The following is a 22,764-nucleotide window of genomic DNA, read 5'->3' as shown; positions in this document are numbered from 1 at the left end:
TGGTCACAGCGCCTGCGGCGCCGGTATGTGTGCAGGCGGACTCGTATAGAGGCCAGCACGGGAGTTCTCCACAAACGTTAGCCACGGGTGCTGAGGGCCTGAACTTGGGGCCTTGTGATGGAGTGGCTGGGAAAGAAAAGGGTGTTTTTTTAACTGGTATTGCGGACTGCATCCTGGAGCTCTGGGGGGAATCTTACCACCGCAGGGTGAGGCTGTGAGACACCCCGTCCTGCAGAGAGAAGCAGTCCTAGTCCTGGTGGCCACTCAGCCCCTGCCCCAGGGGCTCCTGAAGACCTGCCCCCTGGCTGCTGCCCGAACAAGTCTGTTTCTTCTTCTTCTTCTTCTTCTTCTTCTTCTTCTTCTGCTTCTTCCTTTTTTTGGTCTTAGGTTACTTTGAATTGGCTTTCTGTGATTTGTAGCAAAAAGAGTTTCATGGGTGTCCATCTATCTATCCATTTGTTCGTGCATCTGTCCATCCACCCACCCACCCACCCATCCAATCATCCACCCGCCCTCCCACCCACAAGTCCTAGCTCTTGCGGCTTAGCCACATCACTTCCCTGTCCAAGACTTAGTTTCTACATCTGTAGAATGGGAGTTTCATCACCTACCTGTGGGCGTGTGTCCAGGATGAATGGGTGGCCCGGGTAGGCACCATACTCAGTACCAAATGCAGAGGGGGAGCTCAGCAAATGTCCCTTCCAACCCATCTTTTCTGTCTAAATCCTGCCACCTGTGCAGGTGTCGCGCAGGCCACGCCAGGCTCCCCACCCTACCAGGCCTGGGACCTCCTGGGCAGCAGAATCTGGTTGGTACAGCCTTTATTGTTTCTCCAGCATTTTCCAGAAGAAAGGTGTCATTCAAGGGCCGCAGGGGATGGGAGGAGTAAAAAATAACATAAATAAACTGAACAGAAACTCAGGAGGGTGGCAGGAGGGGCTGAGATCGGTGTCTGGGGAGAGAGGTGGAAGTCCGGGGCAGCAGAGCCCTTAGCTTTCAGCCACCAGAGCGGAGAATTCTGCAAGAGAAAACGACACAAGAGCTGAGTCGGAGGGGGAGAGTGTCGGAGGGACTGGCCATCGCTGGACCACTAGCCCTCTGTGTGATGCTGTCTCTCGGCTCTCACATCTGTGCAGAAGGCCTGGAGTGACGGAATGAGTGAGTGCAGGACTGAATGAATGCATGATGGGAAGTGGTGAGCCATGCCGCTCACTGATGATTATGAATCTAGCTGCAGTAATAGCAACATTAATAGCAACAACCTTCTGAATGTTTATCAGATGCCAGTCACCCTTCCAAGCACAGTATTTGCCCCTGATGACGATCCACATGGTATCATTATTCCCGTTCTACATGTGGGGAAACTGAGGCTTCCCATCCAGCAGTTTTGACAAGGTCACATGGATAGTAAAAGAGAGGCAGAGCCTGGATGCGGGGCCCGGTCTGCCTGACTCTGGCCCCTGAGCTCTGTTTTGGCCACATGTCCAGACTGCCCATCAGGCTTCCTAGTGGGGTGGAAAGGACATGGGTTTCCAGGCCCTGTTCCTCACTTAGGAGGTCTGGGGGGGCTTGTTAAGGGTGGTTCTGGCGAGTAGTCAGTTTCCGGAAGTGCTGAGCTCTCCCTCCTCAGGGGGGCCGAGCAGGATCCTGGAGCCCTGAGTGGCTGTCTCTGTGCAGCTCAGAGGGGCGGCTGTGCACAGGGCTCATGATGAGCAGAGCTCTGGCTCATTTAATCTGCACAGGAAACTGGGACTTAATTCTCCTTGTTTCACAGAAGGGAAAACTGAGGTTCAGAGCCTCTAGGCTGAGCCCAAATTCAAGCGCTGGAGTCCGGGCCCCTCCCCGCCAACTTGCTGTCAGGTCTCTGTTTCATCTTGTGCTGTCATGTGCACGTTGCTCCGGTGGCCGGGTGGAGGGACAGCGCATTCTGCAGCAAGCTCACACCCTCAAAATACAAAAGGAAAGAAAGGAAAACCAACCAAGCCAATGCGAGGGGTCGTGGGGGAAGCACCCTGGCACTGACCCCACCAGGGGAGCCGCGCGGGCGGGGCCCCTCACCTTTCCGGGGCGTGACCTGGGAAACACACCATCGATGACAGGCTGGCCCGAGACTGGAAGGGCAAGCGACAGGGATGTGGGGACCAGGGTTTTGACTCCATGTAGGCAGAGGAGGGTCCCCCAAGCAATAACAGTGAGGGGCAGAGACGGTGCCCCAACACCAAGCAAAAAATTCCTCCCATGGGCCGGCGTCCAGGCATCTGGGTCCCCAGCTGCGAACCCCTGAGATGCTCCAGCACCCCACTGGGGCAGGTGGTTCTTTTGAGGTGTTTTTTCATGGTCAATACTTTGATTAATAATGTCCAGTTTCATAGTTTGTGATTGGCATTGACGACTGCCCACAGGTTGTGTCCCCCACGACCCCTCGCATTGGCTTGGTTGGTTTTTCTTTCTTTGCCCGTATTAGCTCATTCAGTTCTCATGCCTCTCCTGGAGGGACACCTGCGCCGCATGTTTCAGGTGGGGAAAGTGAGGCCCGAGAATCAGGAAGCCTGGCCAAGGTCACACAGACACGATTCATGTTCTTCGGCTTCCTTTTTCACCCCCGAGGCTCCTGACCTGCTTTGACCTAGGTCTAGAGTGACACATCCCGGCTCAAATGTCGCCACCCCCGCAACTCTGTCACACTAGCCCTTTTTATTTACTTCGTGGTCCTTAGCACTCTCTGCTCTGATCTTATTTGTGTTCTTATTTTTGTCAGTCTCCCGCTGCTAGAATGTAAACTCCAGGAGGGCAGGGAGGCTGTCTTGCTCATCACCCTTCTAGCAGACTGGACACAAGCAGCTGTGATAAAAGAATGCCAGGTGGATGGATGGATGGAGAGGCTGATGACGGACGGATGGATGGTTGGGATGGCTCATGAGTCCTCCCTAGGGGTCAGCAAATACCAGCTTATGACAGCCCTGGAGGAAAGTAGGATGATCCCCATTTTACAGATGGGGAAATGGAGGCTCAGAGGGTTACAGTGTCAGGGTCATGAGGAAAATCAGAGGAGGGGCAGCACTTGGCTGTGGTCTCAGGAACACCCCTCATGCATGTGGAGAGGCTGTCCTGGCAGGAAACATGAGCTCTCTCCAGCTTTAACCTGCCACTAAATGTGGAAAACTGGCCGGAGACAGCATCCCTGTCACTGGGCATGAGCTACTCTGTCCGGGATAAAGGAGACACGCGTCTACCTGGCAACCTGAGCTCATGGAGAAATTGTTGGTCCTTGCTGTTTCCTAACCTGCATCGACCTCCCAGGCCCTCACTCTAGACATGAGGGGCTCTTCGGCTGCTCACCCCAAGAAGCCCATGTAGCACCTTTTTACTAGACTGCATTTGGGGACCAAGGAATACTTGCCAAGGGACCCCATCCGTGGAGAGTCAGGCACTCTGGAGCCTGCCTGTGGGAGGTATTTGGGTTGCCAGGGTTTGCAAAAGCCTTTTAAAGCAGGCCCCGCCCTCCCTCCAGGCACCCCTGGGAAGCAGGCAGGAAGTCACAGCAGCGGAAGGCCCTGGCTTCTGCAGAGAACACAAGACTCTAATTTTATCCTCCCAGGACCTTGAGCAGGCCACTCAGTAGACAAATGGGGTCAGGGGTCACCTCTTTGTGCTTTTTGTATTTCCCTCAGGTCAGAGTTCTTAGGAACCAATGAACCAACAGCCCTTGTACCCAAAAAGTGTCTTGTCTAAAATACCCAGGTTTCTCCACAAAGAAAAACAAACATGCAAATACACAAAGACCCTGTGGAGTCTGGGCCAACTGATTTGGCATAGGATGCTGGCAAGAAAGGGGGCCTCGGAGGCTGGGCTTCCAGCCTTGTCCTGCCATTCACTCATGCCCCGCACAAGGCACCACACCCTGCCAGGTCCTGGTTCTCTGTGCAGTGTCGGATCTGGAAGATGCTTCTCCAGCTCTCCCACCAGCAAGAGGGCTGGTGTCAATTCCCAACCCTCATTTCTTGCTTCTGTGACCTTGGGCTGCATACTTCACCTCACTGTACCTCAGTTTCCTTCCCTGGACAGTGGAACTCATGAGAGTGCCAATGTCCTTGGGTTGTTCAGAGGAACTGAACTCTTGGCCACAGCCTGATACATAGTCCTCAGTATTTGGTAGCTGTTGATAGCAAGATGCTTCCGCAGCCACTTTAAAAGCAAGCCAGTGAAACACCTGGCCGCTCCCTAGCGAGCAAGGACTCTGAAAAAGGCACCAGCTCATTTATTTCTTGGCATTGTTATTCCCACACCACTTCCTTTGGATCCCCCACCACTTCCTGTTGTTATTCCCATCACTTCCGTTACTATTCCTCACCACTTCCTGTCACTACCCCACCACTTCCTGTTGTTACCCCACACCATTTCCTGTCTCTGTCCTGTACCTTCTTCAACCTTCCAGCCAAATCTAGATATTATTACATCACTTCCTGGCTGGGGGACCTTAGGTCACCATCTCTCTGAGCCTCAGTTTTCCTGTTTGTAAAGTGGCTTCGGATGATGCTTCCTTGCAAGGTGTTGGGAAGCCAGATGAGCAAGTACTAAAGGTGCCTGGCACCCGGGAGGTGGCCTGCAAATGTTAGTTCCACCCTTCTTGGATGTCCTCTGGTGCTTGGAAATAACAACAATGACTAGAGAAATCCCGAGGTAGACACAGAAGCCTAAACAGCAAGCAGCTGGCCTGACCCAGGGTTGGGCACGGCCTATCCCATCTGAGTTAGGACCCTCCTCAGCACGCCCATCTGAGCTGTTGCGGCTCTCGGCATCGGAATCTGTGAGATGGGTCGAGGTCAGGGCCTTATAGGATCACGGACGAGGAGTGCCCGGACGATGGTGCCTGTTACAGAGGTGCGTCCATTCTTGTTGCCCCGGCAGGAGGGACAGTGTCCCTTTAGAGGGAAGTGGGGGTCCTTCTCCTACGGAAGGCGCGTGGCCCTCCTGGGAGTCTGTGCGGGCAGCAGACCCGGGGCAGCTCCCTGGTCTATCGCAGGCCAATGGGAGAGAGGCAGGAAGGAGGGCTGGGGGCTGGGAGGAGCAGCGGATGGAGGGTCACAGGATGGGAGGCTCAGTCCTTTCCCTCAGGAAACTGAAATTAGCCTAATTAGGTCTGTCCCGGTCCCCATGCCTTGGGGATTGGACAAATTTAGAAGCTATTGACAGGTGAACCAGCACCTGCTGATCGCCTGAAGTGAAACTGAGCCGGACACTGAGTCAGCGCCTCGAAGGCGCGTCCCTCCCCGCTGCTGTGCTGACCAGGATGAAGGCACCGGCCTCCTGGTTTATCGCCTTGCCTCTAAATAGCTCCCGGGCTCGGGTTCTTATAAATTGGTATTGCAAACAGGGATCACTTTCCCAGCCCGGAGAACAGAACGGGAGGCAGGGTCATCCGGGGTCAGGCCAGATGGCTGGAAGGCTGGGGGCTGGAAGGCTGGAAGTTCTGGGGGCTCCCTGGGTGCCAGGCACTGCCCTGGCATTATCCTACTTCATCCTGGCGGACCCTCTCGTCCCATCGTTCCTACAGGGAAACTGAGGCTGAGGGTCACGCAGCCAGGGAGGTCCTGGCTCAGGCGGGACTCCCGCCAGGGGGTCTCTTTCTCAGAGGCTGGAGGGGAAGCGCCTGGGGCTGACTCAGCTGTGACCCCAGCAGCGGGAGGGAGACAGGGAGAAGGAATGTCTCCTCTCTGTCCTAACTACTGCTCTTCCCAGGAGGGCAGTTACATAAGAGAGCGGCCTCCTTCCCCGGCTAAATCTTCACTCGCGCAGCACAAGGCTGGAGTCGGGGCACCTCCACTCGGGAATGGAAACGAGCACCCTGCGAAGCGCAGAAGCATTTATAACTCCGGCATCTCAGCGCGCTCGGAGGGAGCGGCCAGGAGACCAGAGCAGCCAAGGGTTTGTGTTGTGTCTTGAACACTAGTGTCGACCTGTTCTGAGTCTCCATGTGGCTCAGTGGGGGGCGAGGGGGGTACAGACTCTGCACCCCCGATGTTATGGGGTGGGTGTGAGGACATGGCGAGAACGGACACAGGCTGTGACCCGCCGCGGGGACGGGGGCTGGCCCCAGCATGCACGTCCCCCTGGCTGGAAATCAACCCCCACCGGGGCTGGAATCCCAGGGACACAGGCGAGATGCCCCATCCAGCCCCCCTCGTGCCATCCCCTCATTTAGAACCAGTTTTGTTTCTTGAGGACTGGTGTTTCCCAACCTCCAAAGGCTTGAGGCAGTGCACAAGAGAAAGCTTACACGTGAAATAAAGAAGAAAGGAATCTTTCCAGAACACTCGCTACATGCCAGCCACTGTCCTGGGAGGCGGGTGCTTTTACTCCTCTTAGGTACGAGGAAGTGGTGCCCGACACGGGACAGGGCTCGGCCAGTCCGGCCGAGCTGGGTGCTCGACACACCCAGCATGTCCGGCCCCCGCCTGACTGCCTCCTGCCTGCCTCAGCCCTGGGCTGCCCCCGCTGCCTCCGTGGTAAACGGGCTACTGAGGGATAAAAGTGAACTGATTTTGCCAGAGGGAAGCAACAAAGGCAAATCCTTCAGACATGCGAGTGGAGGAGACCAAAGGAGTCTTGGTAATAATTGTGACTTAATTTTCCAGCCACAGACGCAAAAAGCAAACCACAGGCTCCGGAGTTGGACCAGGTCTGAAGCGTCAGAAACTGGACCCGCCACCTGGGTTGGGTTTCAGGGAAACCACCGCTGGGGCGTGTGTGGGGGCGAGCCTGCGTGCACAGGCAGGCACAGGCGTGCACAGGCAGGTGCTCGCGGGCACTCATGGGCACAGGGCAGGCCCATCTTCCTCCGGTGTGATGGAGTCAGTGTCAAGGTCTGCTGAGCTCTGCACCCAGCCACCCCACTTGCCTGGGCCTCAGCTGTTTCCCTGCCCGTCCAGGCAGGATCAATGTTATGAGGACTGAATGAAATAAAAGAGGTGAGGTCTGCAGGCGGTGCCCAGCATGCAGGAAGGGCTGCAGGGTGGGGACACTGCTCCCTGCTGCCGTCTGTGCCCGCGGGCTCATGGGTGTGGGCAGCCCAGGGACTGGGGGTTGGGAGGGATCCCGGCTGGACTGCGACACCTAGTCCTGGCGTCCCTACTACTGAGCAGTGCTGGGTTTACAACTGAGGTACCTCTCAGTACCTCAGCTTCCTTCTCAGTAAAATGGGGAACATCATGGCCCTACTCTTTAGGATTACCAGAAGGCAGTGAGTGGCTCTCAAAGTGTGGTCCCTGGCCCCCCGCACTCCTGGGAACTGTTAGAATGCAGACACTTGGGCCCCACCGCAGACTAAGGCATCGGCACTAGGGCTGAGGCACCGCCAGCTGTGTTGTGAGAAGCCTTCCGGGTACCAGCCCTCTCTGCCCAGTGTCGCTTTCCTTTCCGGCCTTAAACCCCCTTCACCAGCTCTGCCCAGGCCTTTCCCGGGCAGCTTTCAGGAATCAATCAACCGCCTCTATAAAAGTCTCTGGGCTTCCTGGAAGAAGTTGCCCCAGAGACCGGAATGCAAAGGGTTGCTGTCAAGCTGTCTTTCGCTCTCCCTTCAGCCTGGGGTCCTCAAGCGCCTGGTGGCATCACGCGCCCTCAGAAGGGCCAACAGCTGGAGAGGGAGGTGGTTCTGGCTCTAGACCCCCTGGCACCTGCTGCAGGTGAGTGCCCTGCCCCAGGGGTCTCCAGCCGTCGTCCTCACACCTGCCCACATGCCGTGCTCCCTGATGCTGAGAGCCCAGAGCTGGACACATTCACTCACTCGGCCACTCACTCAGTAAACGCTTCTTGTGCCTCTGCTACGTGCCGGGCCCTGTTCAAGGTACTGGGCTCACAACTGAACAAAACAAAGTTCCTGTTTCCTGGGGCTGAGATCCAGAGTGGGGAACAGAAGCAAACTATACGCCAGAAAGCAAAATCACCTTGTGGAGCCGCTCACGAAACTGAGTGAAGGAAGTGGGCAGCGTGGAGATCCCCAGACACCTGAACTCAGCCTCTTCCCAGGCACGCACAAGCAAACTCAGCCTCTCTGAGGCTCAGTGTCCTCATCTATAAAATGGGGTCGTCGCAGGATCCATCTTCCAGGCAACTGGAAGGTGAACTGAGCACGAGCCAGAGCTCGAAGACGCCACTGCCATCCTCACCCGCAAGGGCTGCGCTGAGCCCAGTGCAGCTGGTCCCGCCTGCGGCTTTATTCACCTGGCACCGTGGAGTCCCAGATCGGCCCCCTGATTTTACAGAGCAGGCACCTGAAGTTCAGGGAGTTCTGTGACTCGCCCTGAGAAACCCCCAGCTCACGGGTGGGGCTCTGGCCCTTTGGCCTTGAGAGGGGCAGGCAGCAAAGCGAGCTCCTGAAATAGAGCCACCCGGGGGGATCTGCCTCCCATCTCATCACCCCGCCTTCTTCCATCGCTTTCCATGAGAAGGACTGTGCGGATGGGAGGGAGGGGAGGTAGCGGCACCTTCCCACCTCAAGGGTGTCAAGTGCCCTCTCAGGGCACTCTGTTCTCACTGCTCGTTCCATGTCTTGCCCTGTCCCCTGACCTCCAGACTTTCACCAGGTCAGCCGGAGCCTGCCCTGTGCTGTCAGACAGGCGGGTCCACACCAGAGTCCCGCGGGCTCCCTGGGTGCTTCCTGCATCCACACCTGCGTCCTCTGTCACTGAGGTCAAACGAGGGGACCCTGGTGCAGGCCCTGCCCTGGGCTGGGCACACAGGCACACCCTGGTGGCCATTCTCTCTCCCCTCTGACTCCAGCAAAGTGTCTCCTTGCTTCTTTCCTAAACAGGCCCTAAATTTCCCAGCCTGCTGCCCTTGCTGTTGCCCCTGCCTCCCCAGCCCTCCCTCCGGGCCTCCAGGCCTGCTGTGCTCCCCACCCTGCTGGGAGCCTGCCACCTCTCGCCTCTGCCGAGCTCGCCTTCTCCTCTTGACCTCCGCCTGGCACTACCGCCCGTGGGCATAGACAGACGCAGGGCCTAAGCAACATGGCACAGAAGAGAACTAGTCTGGCTGCCTCCGTTGCTGAGCACTGACTATGTGCTGGGCACCACCCGAGATGCCCCCGCGCATCACAGTCCCTGCGAGGTGCCTGTCACTGTGCCAGTTCACAGATGAGGACACTGGGGTTCAGAGGCACCCCGCCGGGACCTGGTGGCTCTGGGAGTCGCTCCTAATTCATCATTATCTCCTCCGCTGCCCGGCACAGGTTGCTACTCAGCCAGCAGCTGTTGGGTCTGCTGGGAGAGTTGAGTTAGCGCTTTCAAGGCTGAGTCCAGAGCCAGGGCTGGAGGGGGCGGGCAGGAGCGAGGCCGAGGCCGGCAGCTGGCCTGGTTTCCTTCATCATTTAGGTTGCTCGTGAGCAGCCAGCCGTGAAGACCCTGCCTAGGGCTTCTGAGCTGTGGCATATTGGCTGCAAAGAAAAAGGGGAGGCAGGATTGGGGTCACGGGAAGAGGGGCCCAGGGTGAAACTAGCTGATAAGCAGCTCGGGTTGGGGGGGCCAGGAGAGATGTGCCACTCAGTGGAGTCACCAAGACCAACCACGAGTTTCTCTCCAGCACCCTCCACGCTGGCTCCTTTAAACCAGCTCCCCCCTTCCAGCTCCAAGAAGGGCAGATGGCGTCAGTGGCCAAGAGACTGGCTGCACCTGCCCTTGCTAGCGTCTCTCTTGTTTCTGGCATAAAACTTTAATAAACTGCACCCACGTTCAGAATCCTTTCCCAAGGCAATTTTGTGTGGAAAGTCACTTAATTTTCACGAGTCCAAGGAAGTGTTAGGACAGAGCTGGGCATCCCTAGTGCCAGGCACGGGAACCTAGGTGTGGAGAGGGGAGGTGGTCAAGGTCACAGCTGGCGAAGGACAGAGAGGAAGTAGGGTGTGGGGGGCGCTCAGCAGTAGATGTTCATGAAGTGACTGCTTTGGGTGGGGCATGGGCTAGAGGCTGGGGATACAAGGAAGGAGACTCCCCATCCCTAACTTGTCTCACTTTAGTTAACCAACGCCGTCAGCTCCTGTTCCGTGCCAAGCACCATTCTAACCACCTAAACATCAATGCAGCCACTCTTCACATCAGCCGGTCAGAATTATCATTATCCTCAGTTCAGGGATGAAAAATCTGAGGCCCAGAGTAGTTCCTTGAGTTGTGCAAAGTCACATAGCTAGAAAGTGGCAGAGCATGGCCAGGACTTGAAACCAGACCATCTGGATGCAGAGCACGTGAACATACTGGTTTCCGGCAGACAGCCAGAGAGGGCCATCTGGGGGGTGAAGGCAGAGCACGGGGGAAAGACGTCCTCAGACCTGGTTCTCACTCCCTGCGCCACCGCCTATGCCCCAGCTCTCTGAATAGGCTCAACCTCAGTTTGCCCATCTGCAAAATGGAGACACTTCCCAAGGATGCTGTGATGCTAAGAAAAGTAACGATGCTAGGATGTGCCTCAGGAATGCTAGTGCGATCCAAATGGGGGAGCAAGGAGAAGGGGGAGCACCAGCCCTGGCCCTGGCCTGAAAGCAGAGATGGAGAAGCAAAGCCAGGCCAGGTACTCCTGTTCCTAATTCCCAGCTGGTTCCTGGCTGGCTGTTTTTTTCTGGCTGCCCTACAGCTAGGTCTACTTGGGTGAAGCCAAGCAGGCTTTGAGACTTAAAGTTACAGGACACCTAGATAAGAGGCCGAGGAGATAGGAGGGAGATAAGGAATTTCCATTCCTGGAATCTGAGCTGTCAGAGCCAGCAGATCCTTGGGGATCCGCTAGCCTCATCTCCTTGGGTTACAGAGAAGGAGGCCCAGAGAAGGAGCGTGACCACTCAAGGTCATGCAGCTAGTCAGGGCAGAGCAGGGACGAGAACCCAGGCACACGTGCAGGCAAAGTTCAGGGAAAATCCCTGATTCTCCTTATTTCACTACACAGTGAGGGGTGGGCGAGGCCTGCTCCATTTGGGGTGTTCAAACTTATAATAAAAAAATCAATGAGCTTCTCTTTGCCTGGTGCTTATACGATAAAGCTTTCAGACCTCAAGGATTGACTTTTCCTTCCTTTTTTCCCCATCTTATACATATTTAATAATATATATAATCATGCTACCTAGTAATTTAGACCTATGGGTAGTAAGCAGGTGATATAAATAACTAGACTTATATTTAATGAAGGCAAAGCAGGTATTTGGGGCATCACTTGGGGATAGGGAAAATCTGGACTTAGTCTGAGCCAAAATATTTGGTTATTAACTGAGAGGGACCCAAATAGTTGGGATTCTAAATTTTCTAGTGGGAGCACTCCCCCAGGGAAGACGTTGGGATTCTGCTTTTAGGACAAGGCATTGCTCCTCTCCCAGGTATAACCTCCTCCCAAGCAAAGTAGAACAAAGCCTAGAAAGTTGGCCCAGACATAAAACTGAAGGTCACAGCAGTGAGAAAAGAGGTGTAAGTTTTCAGTGGACCAAGAAGCAGAGGGAGCGTGGGAGCAGAGAAGGGAGATTTGGAGGAAAAGCAAGCATTCCCTTGTGCTGCTCACACTGTGCCCTTTTCTCCCTCCCTTCTGCAGTTGCTCTCAAAGGGTGTGGGGCGATGGGCCCCTGAATATCTTCTCCAGTTAGTCTTACCAATCAAACACACTGAAAAAGTTAGATTTAACTAACCTTCACATCAAACAGCCAGACAGTGGGCTTGCACAGCCACCTCACTAATCCTCCACCTTTTCCTGATCTGGGGGCACAGGGCTCGTCTGTTCTCCCCTTCAGGCCACAGACATGGCTCCGGACCTTGAGCAGAAGAATACCCCGAGAGCCACCCCAGCCGCTCACCTTCGACCCCAATCTTGCCGTCCCCATCCTTGTCTCCAGCGGCCAGCAGCGCCTTGGTTTCTCTAGCAGACAGGTCTCTGGCGTCCGCGGAGAAGCCCTTCAGGATGGAGCTGCGGGAGGATGGAGAAAGCCAGGGAGGGTATCAGCCCAAGGTCACCTTGCAGGGCCACTGTCTGCAGGTGGGCTGGCATCTGGGCCGGGAAGCGCAGCTGGGACAGGCGGCAGGTGCCTGCCCTGGGGCCGCCAGGTAGCCCCTGGCACCGTGCCGGGTGGGTGCGTGTCCAGGGCGGACAGGCTGTCCTCAGCGGACGGCCAGCCTCGCTCCAGGCGAAGCACCTGCTTGTACTTATTTATTCAGCCGACACAACACAACAGTGTCTCTCTGGGTCATGCAGGAAACTGGGAGCACAGAGACGGTCTTAGGAAGCCCACAGGAAAAATGAGGAGGTCAAGAGAGACCACCAAGTGTGACAGCGGCCATGGAGGAGGGGCAGAGAAGGGTGTGTGCGGGACGCATCCCTCTCTCCAGGGGTGAGAGGCAGAGGCAGGGGAGGCTTCCCGGAGAAGATGAAGCCTGGAGGACAGGTAGAAGCCAGCCTGTGTGTGTGTTAGGGGGATGTGCATGTGTGGGTGGAAGGAGAAGGTTCCAGACAAAGGGCACCCTGTAGTGGTTTTGGGGGCGATCTGGGGGATGGGTAAGTCCCAACTTCTAAGCCAGTGACACAAGGCCCCGCTGGGGTGGCCCAGAGAGTGTGGAGAGAGGTTCCTTTTGCTGACGCAGGTTTGCATTTTTCTAGTCCTATCCTGGGTCCCCTCCTCTTGATTCCCAGGACTCCTGAACACTCCTCCCCACTCCCGCTCCCGCTGTCTCTGCCTCTCTGCCTCCTCCAGAAACCACTTTCGCTGCAGAAGCCCAGGAGGGTGGGGGTCCGCAGGAGGTGGGAGGTGCTTTCTAGACAATTGAAAATCAATGAAATACTCCAGTGAGCTCTTTCTGTCGTGCCTGTGGTGTGGGGCTGCGAGAAAAACAGCCTCTTTATGTGTATTAAATTATTAAGTAGCATCATTCCATTAGCAATATTAAGTGGCTATAATTTAACCTAGTTAGTTGCACGGATTTTATTCTTCCGGAAGCAAGGGCGGCCAGGCCAGGGTACTTTCTGTGAAGGGTGCTGAGAGGGCAGAGCTGCCGGCAACTGGGGAGGCAGGAGGCCCAGCCCCGCTCCCTCTCCCAAGCCTGAGGCAGGGCCAGCAGGCGGGGCCTCAGTTTACCCCAGCTCATCCTCCTCGATGAAGCCGCTCTTGTCTTTATCCAGGATGTGGAACACCTTCTTCACGTCGTCCGCGCTCTTTTTCTTCAGGCCCACCATTTGGAAGAACTTTTTGTGGTCGAAGGAGTCGACAGCTGTGGGGGAGGGGCAGGTTACCATGAGGACAAAACAGCGCGGAAGAGGGGAGGGGACATCATGGCTGATGGACTCCTGAGTGGTCCTGGGGGGACTAGGGGTTGCACCTCCCTGGGAGGACTGAGGGAGTCCAGGGTAGGAGAGGAGGCTCTGCCCAAGGTCACCCAGCTGGAGGAGGGGTCGACCCGCACCCAAACCTCTCTGCCTCCCAAGCTTGCCCCTCCTCCATGGCCCCCCATCCCCCCGTGGAGGGGGTGACTTTCTGGTTTGCTTGAAGCTTCTGGGACAAGGCCCCTTGAGAGCGGGCTGGGCTTGGGGGTGGTGTGAACATGGTGTGTGTGTGTTGGGGGGATCTTGACACAGAGGACAAGTTTCTCTCAAGGTCACAGTGTGGGAGGAGAGGGGAGACCCCAGAAAGTTTGGCTTTGTTGTAGAAATCTGTTTCAGTGAGAGAGGGGAGCCTTTGGAAGGCTCCCCAGGATTTCCCAGTGAAGTTTCTTCTCCAAGGGAGAAGGTGACTCAAGGAGAAGTGGGCGAGGGGGTGTCACAGAAGCCGGGGTGGGGGTGGGGGGGGGTTCACGGAACATCTTCACACCCAGGGGAGTGGATACCAGACCAAAAGGACATGGGAGCCCCCAATTTTGTCCTGAGGCCTTTCTGAAGAACACCTGGGAAAGAGTACAATGTTAGACCCCGGAACTTGTGTGGGGACCCTGTCGAGAGTCATGCTCTCCCCAAACCCCACGCCTGGGCTAGGGAAAAGGAGTTTTTGTCCACCTCTGACACTAGCATGGGGGCCAAGACCCGAAGGCCACCCCAGTTCTCATCCCCCTTCTGCCACCCTACGTGACCTTGGGCAAGTTTCTGGCTCTCTCCCAGCCTGAGTTTCCCCATCCGGGCGATGTGAGGGAGGAGGAAGATAGGCAGTTAAGTGCCCACGTCCAGGGCAGCTAGGAGAGGCCAGGCCGCTGCCCGAGGGGGCTGGAAGTTGCAAGCAGGAGGACGATGGCTCAGGGCTGGGGAGAACAGAATGCCAGCTGGGGGAAGGTCACCCCCCTCATGGTTTGCTGAGGAGGGGGGCCCAGAAAGGGGCTTGGACTGTGGGAGGGCCAGCCCCAGTCACCACGGCAGGTCAAAGAAAGGGATCCCTTGGAACAAGGCAAGGTGCATGCCTGCAGCCCCTTCCTTGCACCTTAAAGGGGAAGTTCCCAGCACCCCCGCAGAGACCCGGAGATCCTGCCTTCAACCCGGGTCCTCACAGTTGTGGGACCCTAGTTCATGCTGCGGGCTACCTGGCCTTTGGCACCAGCAAGTTTTGTTTGCTCCGGCAGGGTGCCCAGCCTCCCCCGCCGCCTGCCCGGGCTCCATGAGCCAAGTCCCGCCTGGATGGAGTTTGGGAAATACTGAGGACCTCCCCCCCCAACCCAACTCCACCTGCACCCGGTGCAGAGAGCTAGAGACCTCCAGTCGCCTCCAGTCGCTGGGTCCTGAGGGGTGCAGGGGCCAGGGGAGTGGATGAGGGGAGAGGGATAAGGAGGGGAGCGAGGGGCTCACCGGCAAAGGCCCCCAAAGCCTTCTTGATGTCCTCAGCGCTGAGCAAGTCTGTCATCGACATCCTGCAACTGTTTGAGCGGGCAGAGCAAGTGCGAAAAGATTAAAAAGTGCTTTTCTCATCATTTCTGCTCATATGACCAGCGCTGCAGTGCTGCGCGCCCGGCGCACGCCCGCCCCACCTGGCGCCGAGCCAGGGGGCGCGGGGCTGGGCGCGCAGCCAGAGCAGCTCAGTCCAGCCGCGCCGCCGAGCTGCGCGGGCCGAGCGCGCGCGGCTCCGGGCTCCGAGGGCTGCGGCTCCGCACTGTCCCCGCCGGGAGTGCTGCGGCCAGGGCGCGGGGGAAGGGACGGCCCCTGGAATGTAGGGGGCCTCCGCGTCCTCGGCAGGGTCTGGAGGCTTCACCTGCCACCAAGGGCGCACAGCCCGCGCCGGCCCCGGTGCCGCGCGCAAGGTCTCGGCCCGGGCATCGCCAAGGATGTCCTGCCGCGGTGGGCAGGGAGGTCCTGGACTCTGGGGCCAGGCCCACACCCTCAGGAGTCCCTCGGGCCCGCTCCCACTCCCTCTGCTGCTCCTACCTCACCCTCGACTCTTGTCTGTCCTGGATGCAAATTCATGCTGCGAAATCTGCGCGCTGAGGTCTGGAAACCTGACCCACCGGAAGCTCTGACTGCCGGTGCCGCTCACCCTCTGTGGATCCCATCCTGCCTCTGGCCAGGGATGCTCATTCTGAAATCTGAGCTTTTCTTTCTTCTCCTGCTTCCTTTTTGTTTTTTTTTTTTTGCTAGTCTGACTTTCAAAGAACCCTTGTCAGATACCCACTGATGACTAACTCCCCGTTCTTCTGGGCCACAGAACAGTGCTGGGGTCACACCTTCAGTGCCCACAAACTTTCAGGGACTGGTCGGGTGGGAGAGGCTGCTTGGACTCTCTAGGCACCCCCACCACCCCAACTTGGTGATAGGCTGAATGTATGTTAGGAGGAGGGTGGCGCCTTCAAGACCACACTTTCCAAGCAACATAGATGGGTCTGGCTGGACGTCCCCTCTGGAGAATGTCACACTTCTGGACCCTTCTGCAGCTAGACCCCAGTGCATTCTTTTCCCACCGTCTCCCGGGGTCAGCTGCCACCAGCTGCAGGTGCAGACTTCTGGACAGGGAGTCAGGAGGCCTGGGTTCTAGGTCCTGGGCTGCATGAGCCCCTGTGTGACCTTGGCCTGTGGTCTGCCCCATCCTTGGCCCTCTGTTCCCCTCCCCTGTGTTGATGGTGTTAGTGGTCCCCCCCATATGGTAGGATCCTGAGACCCCAATGCAAGGAGCAGGCAGGTGGGCCGAGGCTGAGACTGGCGGCCCTGGTGAGGGGAGGGCTGGGGACGGCAGTTCTCCTGTGCTGGCTGTCAGCTCTGTCTCCCTCGCTTGGCCTGGACAGCTACCCTTCCTGGAAACCTTAGGACACCACTGGCTCTGGCTGCCCCCCTTTTGTGTGAGTCAGCGCCTTCGCGCCATGGCCCGCCAGTTTGGTTCCCAGGCACCGGAGGAGGCTGCAGCTCCTGGGCTGATCCTTCTGGGCGGGAGACCTTCCCCAGGCCCCTTCGCTGCCTCTGCTGCCCTGCCCCCACCCAGCTGCTAATGCAGATGTGCAGGCCTTCTATGCTCTTATTTCAGCCTGAGGGTCCTCTCCAGGCCCTGGTTTGTTTTCCCAGCTGAAGAATCCATATGCTATACCAGTGGGGAAACTGAGGCCAGGGAGTCAGCAAATGGACTAAGGATACACAGAGAGACGGTGGCAGAGAACTTGGAGTTCAGTAACCCTCCCACTTCCCGAATGGACCCGGCTTTATCAAGTCCCACACTTTTCAGCCACATGCTAGCTCCTGGAGAGCCACAAACTCTGACCCCTTGCAAAGACTGGAGCCTCCACAGAGGCCTGTCCTTTGCCCTCCATCCTCGATCTCTCCTGCTGCAGATGCCGCCTGTCAATTTAACACGCTCTGGGGGCGGAGTCTACCCACCAGAGTTTCAGCTTAGCCCGCCATGTCCCTCTTCTCCCTCCTGGGGCCCCTGATGACATCACCATTCACAGATGTCTGGCTCCGCCCCCTCCCTCTGCAGGTGCGGGGACCCAAGGCCCAGCCCCAGGCCCCACCGGGAGTCAGGATGGAGAACCCAGGAGTTTGTGCTCTCTGCCCTGGGTTCCCCACCTTTCAGCCCTTGTGTTGCTGGGAGAAGGGAGAAGGGGCTGGCCCTCTCAGCTGGCCTCCTCCCCACGGCATCCCTCCATCCTTCTCCAGCTTCAGTAGCTGCTCCTCACCTTGGCTTGGGGTAGAGGTCTGCAACCTTCACTGAGAGGCTGGGCTGGTGGGAGGTGCTGTTGGGAAGTGAGCCTGCTGGTGGGATCGCCACCTATATAGGCTGCTGCTCTGGCTATTTTGGGAGGTGGTGCTCCCTCCAGCCCCCGGCCCCCCCTCTGGTGTCAGATACTCCCCAGCTGTGGTGCTGGGTGTCTGTATCGCATTCACCTACTGAGGGCCATCAAGCCAGGCCTATTAATAACCCTTGGCCCCTGCCTTCCTCTAGCACCCAAAATTCAAGCTCAGGCAAGTCTCTCCTCTTCCAGGAAGACTTCCATGACCACTTTGAATGGCAGGAATATTTCCATCTTACAGAATCCTGCAAGAAAAGGCAAGCCAAGGGCAGGAACCAGAACTGTCTTCAGGCGTGGGTGAGCTAGGGTCCTAGGCCCTCATCATCTTCTCACCACAGAGGGGCAGAGCCAGCCAGCACAGATGAGAAGACAGCGCAGAGATGTTAGCTGTTATGTCACTTCCTACTTGAAGCCGTGACCCTGGGGCTAATCCAGAACTTTCATAAAATGATCTAGGACCTGGCAGGAAGACATGCGTTGCTTGTCCCCTCACAAGCCCCTTTCTGTTTTGTACCTCAGTGTCTCCACCTGTAAATGGGGCAAACTTTGCTCTCTCCATGGGTTTTGTGGGGGACTATGAAGTCCCTGAAATTATATGCAAAATGTTACGTGCAGGTGAGCTTTTGTGAAGTAAAAGCCCCTAATTTCCATGATCTTCACAAAGGGATTACTGTTGCCATCTGTCTTGGACTGGAGATGACCATGCAAGGGGTGTGTTTGGGAAAGCATGCATGCATGAATGAATGGGTGAATTATTGAATTCAAAAATACTTATTGAGGGACTCCCTAGTGGCACAGCGGTTGAGCGCTGGGTTGTGAAGCTGCCCGCAGCCTCTGCAGCACTGGTTCAATCCCCGACCACTGGGTGAGGGTCCCACATGGTGCACAGACCTCTCCTGCTGCCCGCTGCTCCCCTCAGCGGTGTACTTCGTCAGTCTGCCTGCTCTGCTCTCCCCTCTGACTCTGGTGAATTCTCTCACCCTCCTGCGCTTCTGACTGTGCCCAGTGCTTGTATAAATAAATAAATAAATCTTAAAAAAAATAACAAAAATACTTATTGAGTTTCTGCTATGAACATGTAAGCTTCCTCTCCTCATCCCCAACATTAAGGAGAGTCTCCAGGGCACCAGGGGGGCCCAGGTCTTACATCATGGGAGGTCCAGCCTCCATGCAGAGGCTGCTGGGAAGGAAGATGCACTGTCTCTCACTGGCCGTGGGCTCTGAAGGTGGAAAGTGGGGCGGTGCACGGGATGGAGACACCAGGGCAGAGCCTGAATGTGTAGTGTAGGGGTCTGGACTAGGATGTGGTGGTGGCAACAGGGAGACATGTAGAGGAAGGGCGGCATCTTGCGGGGAGACATTCTCAGTGTTGGGGGCTACAGATAAACAAGGTAGAGAAGCCCAGGTTGACTCTGAGTTTCCAAGTCATTTCGTTGAAGAACGCTGGCACCATTGTTGAAGGTGTCAGGTGTGGAGTGTGAGGCTGGAAGGTATCTGCAGTGGCTGACTGCAACCTGCTCATGTGTGTTATAGATGGTGAAGGCCACATCACATAGAGAATCACTGGGAGCAGGACCTTGGGACTGCCTGGGGAAGTTCTGGCAGAGATACCTAGGAGGTCTGAGCTCTAGAGAGGTCTCCAGGTAGGACACAGAGCTCCGGCGGCCAGCAGGGAGGTCAAGGACTTGATGTCATGGGCGTGACCAAACTCAGGGAGGTCGCTTGAAGATCAGCCTTGAAGGAGATGCCTGGGCAAATAATCACTCGTGTGTTGAACACTGAAGTGTGCACTGCATCATGCCTTCATCCTCAAACCCCCTGGTGGGTAGGCACTGCCTTCCCCACATTACTAAAGAGAGAACAAGATTCAGAGAGGTTGTGTGACTTGCCTAAGGTCACAGCGCAGGCCTCCCTGACTCTAAAGTGCTGACTCCTTTCTACTGTACTCTGCTTCTTGACAAGACATGCTGGGGAGCAGTGCCCACTTCTAGTGATTTATTGGGAACCAGGAGGGCCTTCCTCTCTGTCCCCCTCTATTATCTTTTGTGCCTGTAACTAAGCAGATCTAGGTGGGTTGAACCAGATCAGGGGTGTGCACTTTATATGCGCTTTATTCCATTTTACCTTCATTGTAGGTTTGAAGAAAGTCCCGGAGATGTTTGGTGACTTGTCCCAGGCCACACAGCTGGAAATGAGAGAACTGAGATTTAAACTCAAGTCTTTCCTCTTCTGAAGTACCCCCACTACCCACCATGTAGTGGAGTAGGACAGAGGGCAATCCTGAAACATTACCTAATTCTTTTGCTCCGAATCTATGCTAATTCAAACAATCATTACTTTATTTATTTGGTTTTTACAAAGACCTCAATGCCAGAAAATGAGTTTATTAGCCAGGCCTTTTTTGATGGTAAGTGACAGAAAGCCTGACTCAGATCAGATGAAGACAAGAGGGATATTTATTGACTCATGCAACTAAAAGGTCAATGAGAGTTCAGGTAGGTATGGCTTGATCGAGCCCTCAAACACTGAACGAGCCTCCTTATTTCTCAGCCACACCTTGAGCTGCATTGGCCACCTTCTCAGACTGACCACCCCTGAGGGTTACAAGAGGCTGTTCCCTGCAGTGCTGTCAAATTTCAGGTCCCAGGCTCATGGGGAAAGGGAATTGCCAGAAACTTAATCAAGAGTCTCCAAGCTGAATTTCATGGACTCTGATGAGCTCAATTTGGTCACACACCATCCCTGAAACAGTCACTGTCCCTGCGAAGGGAGCACAGGTCTGGCTTGGTCACAAGGTACTTTCAAGCTTTGGGGAAATGGAATGTCAATCGTCGGAAGAGCAGGGGAGCAAGACTGTTCCCGGATGGAGAGGTGAGGGTCGCTTGATGGTCAAAGCACATGACCTCTTCATTGAGGGGAATTTTGGGGGGTGCCCAAGTGAGCCAGACACTAGGGAGGCATGTGCCCTAAGTTGTGACCGAGTGTGGCGGTGGCATGCGGCAAATTTTTCGAGAATGATTCCCTCTAGAGTGACCTTCCTGGATTTGTGATGTACGACCCCCAGCCGGTCCCTCTTAAGGTCTCTGGACCTCTGCTTAGTGGTAGAAATGCCCAAGGACTTTCCCCTAACTTCAGGGTTTCTTCCTCTGAACAATGGATGGATGCCACACCCCCATGCTGATCTCCCCCTTCTGGCCCCTGGGTCTAACTGCTCTGCCTGGCCTTCAGCCCAGCTATTCCACATGACCATAACGCCAGTGGATCCCAATTATCCTTTTTACAGATACAAAAACTGAGGCTCAGAGAAGTCAAGTACTCACCCAGGGTCACACAGCAAGCCCAGACGAGAGCCTCCAGCCTTCAGCCCCGCTGGCCTCCCAGCTGCTGGAGGGGAGGAGCCGGTGTGCGGTCAGCAGCCTCCGGCTGCCATCTGCCAGCAGACAGCCCTCAGCTGTTAGCTTCGCTGGTGCTATTTCATTAGTTCACACTATTTCCACCTGCTGCGGCCGGGGACAGGATAGAGTTCCCCAGCCCAGGGCCCTGGTGGCTGCGTGGACGCTGCAGGAGCTAATGATATTTATGAGGTCAGCCCTGGGAGTGATGTGTCTTAATTCGGCCCATTGCTGAGAGCCCAAGCTGGAGCCTGTGGCCTCGGTTCCCCTCTGCCCCTCCCCTGGGTTTAAGGGCAACCTTGTCACTGAGCGAGAGGTCCAGGGTGCACGCGTCTGGGGTGGCAAGGTCAGCTGGCCGACAGCTCCGGTCCCTGGCTGGCTCTGACCCTGCCCACCCTGTGACCTGAGCCAGTGGCCTGGCCTCCCTCCTTAGTTTTTTCATCTGTAAAATGGAGTCAGCGGAAGCCCTGGTGAATAGTATGTGAGGTCTCGTCTGAGTGAGGGGTTTGCAGGGTACAAACACCTAACAAGGGGTGATCAGGGTGTTTTTCATTTGAGGAGCTTACCCTTGACCCTGCCCTGCCCTGAATGAGGGAGGCCTGGACAGGCCTCCTGGACAGAAACGTGGAGAACAGGCGCCTGGCCCTGCCCACCTCTGGCTTCCTGGAAAGGTTTCTGCCACCAGGACTCAGTGTTCTTGCAGGGAAAGTCAGGAGTGACAGGTGACAGGGACACGGGGAGCCTGCAGAGTGTGAAATGTGGGGGCACTGAGAGTGGGGGGCTAGGTGGACAGTGGGTGGGGCAGGGCTGTGTCGCTGAGGAGATTGTGTTCTTGTCTGCTTCAGTTTACATTCCTGCCTTGAAAGTCCGCCCCGTCTCAGTGTGTTCAGAGGACACCGGGGGGCTTTGGTCCCTTCAGAGTTATACAGGGGGACAGGGCCCCCCAAGCTCATGGCTGTGGAAATGGGAAGAGCGGGTAGAATGGGGTGACGGGCATCTCTGGGGCTGCCCCTTCTCCGGCTGCGCAGGGTCATGAGCGCGGAGAAGCGGAGAGACTGGACGCGGCATCTTTAAGATCCCTGGCGCCCAGACGCCTGCTGCTGACATCAGGGAGGGACGACCCGTCCAGAGCCGGCTGGGATCGATAAGGCTGTTCGAGATGATAAAGCAACAGCTTCTCACATTGTCATCCATTCCTCTCTCCACGTCCACCCAGCCCTTCCCCGCTCCCAGCAGTGACAGCCACATCCTTTAACAAAGTTGGAGCACTGGAAGGGGTGTGTGTGTGTGTGTGTGTGTGTGTGTGTGTCTATTGTGTAATGGAGCGTGTGTGTCTGAGTGTGCCCATGTGTGGGTGCAGGGGTGCTGATAAGTTTCCAGGTATTTTCACGGGACTCCCACCCAGAGAGCTCTTACCTGGCTCTGGGGGTGTCTGGTGTCTGGCAGGCACTGGCTTGGCTGGGGCGGGGTGGGGGTGCTGAGGACCTCTAGCCAAATACCTGTCCTCTCGAGTGTCCAGAATCACCATCAAAATCAGGTTGAGGACTAATGCCCTCAACTCCCCCTAGGGAAGTGGGGAGACAAATGCACATTTGTCTGTCCCCAGTGTACAGGCTGAGTGTCTCCCCCCAGATGCAACTTTGAAGCCCTGACATCCAGGCCCTCAGAATCCGACTGTATTTGGAGAGCCTGTCCAGAGGGATTAAGTGGACATGAGGTCACTAGGGCTGGGCCGGAAGCCAGCACGACAGGTGTCCTTGCAAGCAGAAAGCAGGGCGCAGACATGCAGAGAAGGACCGTTGGAGACATGGGGACAGCCACGCACAGGCCCACGGGAGCCCCCAGAACTGGGAGGAGACACAGTTCTAAGCGCCCTCCCCACCCGTGGCCCCTGCTCTGGGAACCCCAGCAAAGCAACGCCAGTGGCAGGGAGAGGCTGCTGGACGCGCAGAGATCAGGATCCCACACAGACACTGCGCCTGTTCTCATGTGAAGGAGCCGCCACCTTTCTTTGGACAAATTGTATTAGAAAAGTGACAAACGCTTTTCAGAGAAACAAGAAAAGGGAGGAACTAAAGGGGGAGGGGAGTCATCAAGAACCCTTTGCCACTCCTGGTACCATGTGCTTTCATGCTGGTTTCTCCTCTTACCCTGCTGGCCATCTGCTGGCCCTT

The 22,764-nt window shown here is 56.4% G+C and overlaps 1 protein-coding gene across 3 annotated transcripts; it reads right to left on the bottom strand.

Annotated features, from left to right (window-relative positions):
- Positions 1 to 775: 775 nt before the first annotated feature.
- PVALB (parvalbumin) lies at positions 776 to 20,550 on the bottom strand. 3 transcript variants are annotated; one of them, XM_037513638.2, is made up of 6 exons: positions 20,519 to 20,550; positions 19,323 to 19,383; positions 14,779 to 14,846; positions 13,091 to 13,223; positions 11,819 to 11,928; positions 776 to 1,018 (listed from the first exon to the last, which is right to left on the bottom strand). In XM_037513638.2, exons 3-6 carry the CDS (start codon positions 14,837 to 14,839, stop codon positions 990 to 992), a joined length of 333 nt encoding a protein of 110 aa, XP_037369535.1. In that variant the 5' UTR covers positions 14,840 to 14,846; positions 19,323 to 19,383; positions 20,519 to 20,550; the 3' UTR covers positions 776 to 989. The 3 variants fall into 3 exon arrangements, with proteins under 3 accessions (XP_037369535.1, XP_037369536.1, XP_054552033.1); XM_037513639.2 differs by lacking the exons at positions 19,323 to 19,383; positions 20,519 to 20,550 and adding an exon at positions 15,352 to 15,448; XM_054696058.1 differs by lacking the exons at positions 19,323 to 19,383; positions 20,519 to 20,550 and adding an exon at positions 15,357 to 15,448.
- Positions 20,551 to 22,764: the final 2,214 nt, after the last annotated feature.

This window comes from Talpa occidentalis, unplaced genomic scaffold, assembly GCF_014898055.3.
Source record: "Talpa occidentalis isolate TD23 unplaced genomic scaffold, MPIMG_talOcc4v2.1 talOcc4.16, whole genome shotgun sequence".
NCBI lineage: Eukaryota > Metazoa > Chordata > Mammalia > Eulipotyphla > Talpidae > Talpa > Talpa occidentalis.
Note: the sequence above shows the minus strand (reverse complement) of the source record. Positions and strands in the feature narration are given on the sequence as shown.